The 9,016-nt window shown below is 28.6% G+C and overlaps 1 protein-coding gene across 1 annotated transcript; it reads left to right on the top strand.

The window, feature by feature from the left end:
• Window positions 1-4,394: 4,394 nt before the first annotated feature.
• Window positions 4,395-6,003, top strand: LOC107008277 (basic 7S globulin-like). Its single transcript, XM_015207241.1, has one exon. It carries the CDS (start codon window positions 4,516-4,518, stop codon window positions 5,767-5,769), a length of 1,254 nt encoding a protein of 417 aa, XP_015062727.1. The 5' UTR covers window positions 4,395-4,515; the 3' UTR covers window positions 5,770-6,003.
• The last annotated feature ends 3,013 nt before the right edge of the window (window positions 6,004-9,016 follow it).

Below are 9,016 nucleotides of genomic sequence, written 5' to 3'. Positions count from 1 at the left end.
TTTCTGTTGATATTAAATTGAAATGTTAAGGTTTAGATTGGTTGGTTCGCTCACATAGGAGGGTAAGTGTGGGTGCCAGTCGCGGCTCGGTTTTGGGTCGTGACAAACTGTGTGTGTGATATTTTTTATTTTGACACATGGAGTTGAGGTTTAATCTTTTAAAATACCAATTACTTCGTTAGAATTTTTTAAAGACGTATTTGCAGTAACGAAAAGTTCAAATATATTATAAGATACTCTCTAGTAGCATGATATCATGACAAATATTACAACCAATTGGGGATTGTTGGATATTTTGTAATATATAGAAGTCTTTAATTGAACAGACACATATATTCATGAAAGAACGAGAATATTATGAAAATTCATTTGTTCATTAAAGAACATGACTCTTATGAACATTCATTTGATCATGAAAGAACACGACTCTTATAAAAAGTCATATGTTCATTAAAGAATATGACTCTTATGAAAAGTCATCTCCTAAATTTTATAAATATAAAGACTTTCTAGAAGTAGCCTAAGAAAAATCTACAGGTATAAACAAAAGACTTTGTTGTCTTCCGAAGGGATTTGTTTGTATTTTCTCCAATATATATATGGATAATATTTGTCTATAGAAAGTGATTTTACACACCTCAGAGCCATCTTCTTTTTCAATTATATTTCCTACTCCCTATAACCTAATTTACTTGTCCATTTTTGTTTTTTATAGTTATCTCTAATTCTTGTCCATTTTGACAAATCAAGAAATGACAAAAAAAAAAATTAATTATATACTCAGTTAATTACTTTAAAATAGGAAAAACTTTTTGAAAATATTAAATTTTTAATTCATCCATTTCATAATTAATAGGGGTAAATAATAAACTCACTATATTAATAATTATTTTTTTAATAGGTATATCAATTTAAAAGTGGACAAGTAATTAGAGATAAAAAAAGTATAATTTTTCTAACACATTCAACCGTAAAAGAGAATGTGATGCTATTTATAGCACCGATCTACAAAATATCTTCTAAAATGAGTTCTAGCAAACTATATCAGCTCTTCACAAAAGTAATTAACTAATGATATGAATCATAAACAACTAAAGAACCAGGTTCATTCTGTATCATAAGCAATTAATGGACCAGATTCGTCGTGTTATTTGAACGCCAATTACTTTATTTTATTTTCAATTTTTCCTCCTTTTTGCTCTGTGAGAATTTTATGTTATCTTTGCCAGACAAGATCAGTTTTATTTTTAAAAATTAATAATAACATTACATATTTAAAATTAATATTTGTACCTCTAGTTTTGTTCAAATACATAAACAAACATAAATTTTAAATTTGAATTCCAAATTCACGTGACCAACCCTTTAAACTCTGATAGAGCTAGTATACTTTATTGAACTTTGTGTATATTTCGAGAAAAAAAACGTGTTACAATTTAAACATAAAACTGTTCTCTGTTCTCCACTTTAAAATAAAAATACATGAGAAATTCAAAAATAATGAATACTAGTAAATCGAATTAAATGAGGCGGAGATAGGTGATAAGACCAAAATATCTTATTAGATTTTTTTAGTTTTTGATATAATAAATATGGTCTTCAATATATATATTAGATGATCAAATTGTGTGGATAGCAAGAAGATTAGAGAAAAGAGTAGGACAATTTATGACGTGGAAGAAGATAAGTCACCTACCCTGATTTGTTTGATCGTAAAATTTCTTTCCTAATCGAATTCTTAAAAATAGATTTGAATATAAATTAAAAAAATTATTTTAAAAATTATTTATATACTTTATTTAAGCATTCTTAAGGGTAGAGTGAAAAGAAGTGGAAGATTACTAATGTGTAGAGCCGTTAATATGGGCCACGTCTGTTGGGTCGGCCTGGTCTAATCCGGGATTTAATAGGGTTGGATTACGATTTTTGGAGCCCATTTGGAAAAAGGGCTTTTTAGTCCGGCCTGAATAAGTCTGCTGATTTGTGGGGCTTGAGATATATCGGTAGGGCCGGTCCGTAGGCCAATAAAAATTAATTAAAAAATATAATATAATATTAAATATTAAAATTAAAGAGAGTCCAAACTCAAAACAATTAGATTATTATTTCTATTTAGATATTTATACTTTTACTTAAAAAAAAAAACTTAATAAATATTATAACGATAATTTTATTTATAGATTTGATTAAAAGGTAGTAACATTAACATCATATAATATTGTTTTATCGATATTTATGATAATATTTTAAAATTATAATATATAATTTAATTTTAAAAATTCTAAAAATATATAATTTTTATAAAAGTGGGCCGGCCCGGCAAGCCTGTATCCCACATACTTGTGGGTTGGGCTGACCGCTTTCTGAATCACACCAAAAATGGGCTAGCTCGGCCTGACCTGTAAAATGTCGAAGCCTGTATAGGTTAGCCCGGAGAAGATGGGTCAGCCCATATTGACAGCTCTACTAATGTGGAGTTGTGAACCACCTAAAGTATATTTTATTTTAGGCCAAATACATAAAGAGATCCCTAAACTTGTTGAGTTTTTTCCCTTAGGTACCTTAACTACGTCATTTTCCTATTTAATCATTAAACCAACCATAATTTGTTCCTTTAAAACACTGTTGATTGATTTTGATCGGATTTACTATTGTAAATGCCTTCAATTGTATTTGAATTGTAATGATTTTGATTGAAGGAATGAAGATAAATCCGCATTAATCTCATTTATTTTCTAATATGTTTAAACGACTTAAGTAAAACACAATTATTCTCAAACATTTTCACTATCAATTATACTAATGTGTTCTTGAACAACATATGCATCCTCTATCAATACACCTCACAAATCTGGTTCTACATCAGACAATCGTGTTTGTTTTAACGGAACAAATTATGTGTGGTTCAATGATTCAATATGAAAATGACGTAGTTGAAGTACCTAAGGGAAAAAACCCGACAAGTTTAGGGGTCTTTTTATGTATTTGACCTTTATTTTACTTTCATTTTTAATAATTTTATTTTCTTTTTTTTTTTAAAAAAAGAAGATATTTCCAAAACTATTGACCATTTTTGGTAATAAGAAAGAGTATCAAATTCTTTAAAATAGCTTACTCTGCCACACTAAACAGTAACCAGTAACCACCCTTTATATTGGCCCTTATTTTTTTTCCTTATTATTCTTTTCTGAGTAAGGTATGTTTATAATTTAATATATAGTAAAATAAAAGTAGGAAATATTGAAAATATTTTATCTCTTTTTTTTTACCAAAAACAGAAAAAAATAAAATAAACTTGTCATAGCTGACTAGACACCTCGTTGTCCTTATCCATATTTTATCTTTTAATTTTAATTAAGTTCCACCAGCTGTGGCGCCTCTCCGCAGTAACCAAAAATGCTCTGTTTTTTTTTAATTTATTTGATTATTAATAATAATATATACAGCCATTTTATTCACATGGCAGATATTTAACAAAAGTTTTTAATTACTTCTGTGGCATTATTATTACTATTATTTCTTAATAATTATTATTGACAAACTTGAGTATTAAATAATATGGATAGGTGGGAGCATATTCTTATAAAGAAAAAGTATATATATTAGATAATGAAAATGAGGTGTACATAAGTGATAAGAACAAAAATTACCATCTTCCTAGCAATTGGATATGCTTTTGGAATTTGGATATATTCCCTTCCCACGTATGCATCTCCAATAACTAATTTTTTTTTAAAAAAAGTCTCTCTTTCACATGCCAAAATACTTTGCTTTTAATTGGCCACAATAAACAAATACTTGTAAAAAACTTTTTAAAAGTTCACCATACTTGGACAATAAAAAAAATGACATTTCTGTCCTTTTCTTTCATTAGTGGGGCATTGCAAAAAAAATATCTAAGGTCCGTTGATTAATGAAGTGAATGAAATCAGTAAAGAATAGAAACTTAAACTTCAAATAACATTCATAAGTTGTTTTTGATTAGTTATATTATATCTAATTAGGAATTATTTGGGCTAGTTTATACCGAAATTGATTTTTAGTCTTAATTTAATTTGATTTATAAATTTTATAAATAAAATGTTGCTAATTCTTTCAAGCTTTAGAAAATAATAAAGAATAAAGAGACTTTGAAGTAAGATTTTATAACATTTTAATTTGTAAATAAAATATTTTTCATCCAAGTTCAAATTTTAACATAAACAAAAGAGTTTTTTTCACATCTATTATCATAGTTTTACTTATTTTGTAGTAGATAGTAAGTATCTCATAAAATTAATTAAATTACACGCAAGTTATTCGGGACGGATATTAAACCATGTAAACCTAGTCAGCAAAGATGATGACATTTAACATTTTTGCTTGGGCCTTATCCACACTTACTTTTTTAACAGCCATTATTTACCTTCCACACCAACTGTGGCGCCTCTCCGCAGCATCTCATAGTCAAAACTGCACATGTTTTTATAGGGTTTTTCTCTTTAACACTCTTTCTTGAATCTTGAAACTCAAAAAATGGCTTCACCACTTCAATTCCTTCCTCTCTTCCCTTTCTTTTTCTTGGTTTCATTCTGTGTTTCTCATGGACCCTTTTTACCAAAAGCCATTATTCTCCCTGTAAACAAAGATCCATCTACTTTTCAATATGTTACTCAACTCTACATGGGTGTTACTCATCTTGCTCCCATCAAATTAGTTGTAGATCTTGAAGGTTCATTTCTATGGGCTGATTGTGGGTTGACTTCTGATTCCTCAAGTCAAAAACTTGTACCTTGTAATTCACTCAAATGTTCCATGGCTAAGCCTAATGGTTGTACTAATGACAACAAGATCTGTGGTTTGAAATCAGAAAACCCCTTTACAAGATTAGCTGCAACAGGGGAATTAGCAGAGGATATGTTTGCTGTGGAGTTTATTGATGAGTTGAAAACAGGCTCAGTTGCTTCAATTCATCAATTCTTGTTTTCTTGTACATCATCTACTCTGTTACAAGGACTTGCTAGAGGTGCTAAAGGTATGTTGGGGCTTGGTAATTCAAGAATTGCATTGCCATCTCAGTTGTCTGATACATTTGGGTTTCAAAGGAAATTTGCTATTTGTTTGTCTTCTTCAAATGGTGCTATAATTTCTGGTGAAAGTCCTTATTTGTCACTTTTGAGTCATGATGTTTCAAGATCCATGCTTTATACACCTTTGATTTCATCTAGAGATGGGGTTTCAGAAGAGTATTACATAAATGTCAAATCCCTCAAAATTAATGGAAAGAAACTATCTTTGAACACATCTTTGCTTACCATGGATGGGGAAGGTCATGGAGGGACAAGAATTAGCACACTTTCCCCTTTTACAACTATGAAGACCTCAATTTACAAGACATTTGTTGAAGCTTATGAAAGATTTGGTTTTTCCATGGGATTGACTAAAGTAGAACCTATAGCACCATTTGGGCTTTGCTTTAGCACAAAAGTAGAGGAGGGACTAAATGTGCCAAGTATTGATCTTGTGTTGCAAAGTGAGATGGTTAAGTGGAGGATTTATGAGAGTAATTCAATGGTGAAAGTAAGTGATGAAGTGATGTGTTTGGGATTCTTGGATGGAGGGGCTAACCAAAAGGCGTCAATTGTTATAGGGGGTCACCAATTGGAGGATAATCTTTTGGAGTTCAATTTGGGAACTTCTATGCTTGGATTTACTTCTTCATTGTCAATGGTGGAAACTAGCTGTTCTGACTTCATGTTCTCAAAGGATTCTTCACCTTTTGATTCTTGACATGAATCCTTAACCCTTTTGTATAGTTGTGTTAAGAACATGTATTGGCTCTTAATTATAGATAATCATAACTTAGGCCAATCTTAGTATATTAGAGGAGTACTAGTTTATTGTGAGATAGTGTTTCTTGACTCACTTTTTTGAGTTGTGAGAAAGTTTTGATATGTAAGAAACATTTTTACTATGTCCACTATGTTATAATTCTAATTTTCACTATGTTCCTTATTGAGTTGATGTATTGTTTTGTACTTTATACTGTTATTTTGGGAGTTACTCCACGTATTGATTGACATAAAACAAATAGTGAATTTGCTTATATCTCTTGATGAATTTTTTTAGGGTTTAACAGATAATTTGATTAGACAATAATTTGTTTGTGTTTCAGAATACGGTTAATCAACATGTTAACTAATTGATTACGATTAATTAGATCAAATTTTGTTGTAAATTTCAGAAATATCAAAGTTAATAGACATAATAAGGTTCTATACCTATATTTTCGATAATCACGTTCGATAACTATAGTTCAGTTTACTTTAGAGGTTGCGTTTTGTATATTTCGCTTGCAAATATATAACTAAGGAGGTTTGTATGTTTTGCTTGTCTGTTTTTATACTTCGCTTTTCATATAGAAAATTTGTATTATACACTAGGAATTTATGGAACCCCGTTTGTATATTAGCTTGCCAATATACAAATAGAGTAATAACTAATTCCATTTCAAAAGAGTGACCCAATTTAACTTGATACGGAGTTTAAGAAATAAAGAAGATCATTGAATTTTGTGGTCCCAAATGAAAGTTATGTAAAATCTGCAAAATTGTCCTTTAATCTCGTGGTCTTAATTTATACAAATAATTAGGGTAAGCATACACAAATTCGACATTTATATAATTAAAAATTGAATTATATAAATTCTTAATTTATACAACCAACGACTAAATTATACAAATTTTGAATTTAAACCAGTAGTAAATCGAATAGTAAATTTTTGCGAAAATGTAGCTACAAAGAATAATTGAAATATTATTTATATTACATAATATACTCTAAATATTTGTCATTTCACGTAATTTACCCTTTTTCTGCAATACCTTGACGTGTCAGTATCGTGAAAGGGGTTATAATCATGTACTCATATTCTAGTTCAAAGTGAAATAGATATCATTTTTCAAAGAAAAAAACATAAAGTCACCATTAAAGTTGTCCCGAATTTTTAAAAAGACATCTTAACTTTGTGGGTGTCCTATTACCCCACGAAATCATTTCTGAGGATTAAAAATACACTATTTTAACTCATTCTTAGAGCAAGTGTAATATCATGTATTGGGAGTGCGTGAATGAAAAAAATATATCCCTAAACCAATCTAAAAATGCCACGTAGCAAGATCGTAAGCCTCAATTTTCTAAAAAAGTTCACGAAATAGAAGATTTCTTGGGCAATGCCTTTCATGGTGGATGTTGAAGAACAACTTCATATTTAGGCCTAACCCATCGGTAGCCATCTAAAGTTGACACCAATTTTCACTTAGACACCTCAAGTAAGCCTCATTCATTTTAAACACCTTAAATAGGGCGATGTTGTATCATATTGACACGTTTTTGACAACCAACCAAATATATAGAATGTGTGTATTAGACTCGTCAATAACGTGTCAAAGTAACAAAAAATAATGACATGTGACATATATATTAAAAAATATATAGTTTGATTAAAAATCTATTTTAAAACTATTTAATTAATTAATTAATTAATTTAAAAATACATTTCATAACCTAACTATCATACTATTACCATCTCTTCAATCTTTCAAATTCATCTTCTTTTTTTCTTCAATCACCTTCAACATTGGAACTGCTTGTTTTGAAAGTTTCAAAGTACGCCAAAATTTTTTATCCATGATTAAATCAGATCTATTTATGAATTTACATGAAATGGGTTCATCAAAATAGAAAAAGTTAAAAGCTTTGAGAAGTAGAAAATTAGTATTTCAAAAATTGAATCCTAAAAGAATTAACTCAAATAAAGAGAGGTGAAAATAGACCAACAAACATTTGAAGGATTTGGTAAACTTTTCGGCAATGAAACTATATACGAAAAAAATTAGGTGGTAAAATTTGATATAATGAAGAAGATATATGCTCTAGACACATTTTTGGTCCTTTCTTAAATTATTTTTTGTTGATATATATAATTAATTTAATTTTTCATATCAAGAAATGACAAAGAGGTGAGAAAGTTGAATATATAATGGTGGCAAGGTAGTGGTATATGGTGGAGGAAGTGTGGGAAGGAGAGAAAAAGAAAAAATGAAATAAAAAAAATTTAAAAATCTTAAAATTATGTCTTTCACGCTCTCAAATAAAGTGTAACACACGTAATATGTCAAATCAGCAAAAGTGTCAAAATGATATAATAGGATCCTAGTTAAAGTGTCTAAAATGAACATCGTCTAGTTGAAGTGTCTATATGCAACTTGGTGTCAATTTTAGGAGACCACCAATAGATTTGACCTCATATTTACAAAAGAATATAAAAAGATTTTATACAATTTCTAAGAAAAAATTATCACAATATTATAGTCCTAAAACAAACATAAGTAATATTGCTAGATAATTTCTAACACATGAATGATTATATAGGGAAATTACTGAAGGATGAATATATGGATAAATCCTCAAACAATTTATACAAAAAATTTAATTAACACTTTCTTAAACAATTTATTAAAAAATAGATATAATAAATAGTTTGAAACGATAAGAGTAATAATTAAAAATCCACAAACCACAACTACTTGAGGAATTATTTCTCCGTTTTAAAAAAAGAGATCTAGTTTCACTTGATACGAAGTTTAAAAAAAATAAAGAAGACTTTTGACTTATTGTCCTAAATTAAAGTTATATCAAATAAATAAAATTATTCTTTAATCATGTGATCTTAAATATGCCACGTGAAAAATTAAAAATAAATTATTACAAAAAAATTATTCATTTTAAAACAAACTAAAAAGAAAAATAATACGAACAGAACAAATATTAATGTTGAGAAAGTGTACTCCTAGAAGCTAGAAGAAGGGGTGTTCATCTTCGGTTTGTATTCCTTTCTCGTTGAAATTAAAATAATTTAATGAATTTTTAATTATTAAATTTAAATACAATTCATATTTATTGGCTTGATTATTGTTAATTTGGTTAGTTTTTTTTTCTTCTAATTTTTAAAAAACTTAATATATATATATATATA

This window comes from Solanum pennellii, chromosome 1, assembly GCF_001406875.1.
Source record: "Solanum pennellii chromosome 1, SPENNV200".
In the NCBI taxonomy this organism is placed as follows: Eukaryota; Viridiplantae; Streptophyta; class Magnoliopsida; order Solanales; family Solanaceae; genus Solanum; species Solanum pennellii.
This window is presented reverse-complemented; position numbering and strand designations above follow the sequence as displayed.

Bases quoted from the DNA above. Each gene is read 5' to 3' on its own strand.
- LOC107008277 (XM_015207241.1), top strand. From the start codon at position 4,516: ATGGCTTCACCACTTCAATTCCTTCCTCTCTTCCCTTTCTTTTTCTTG.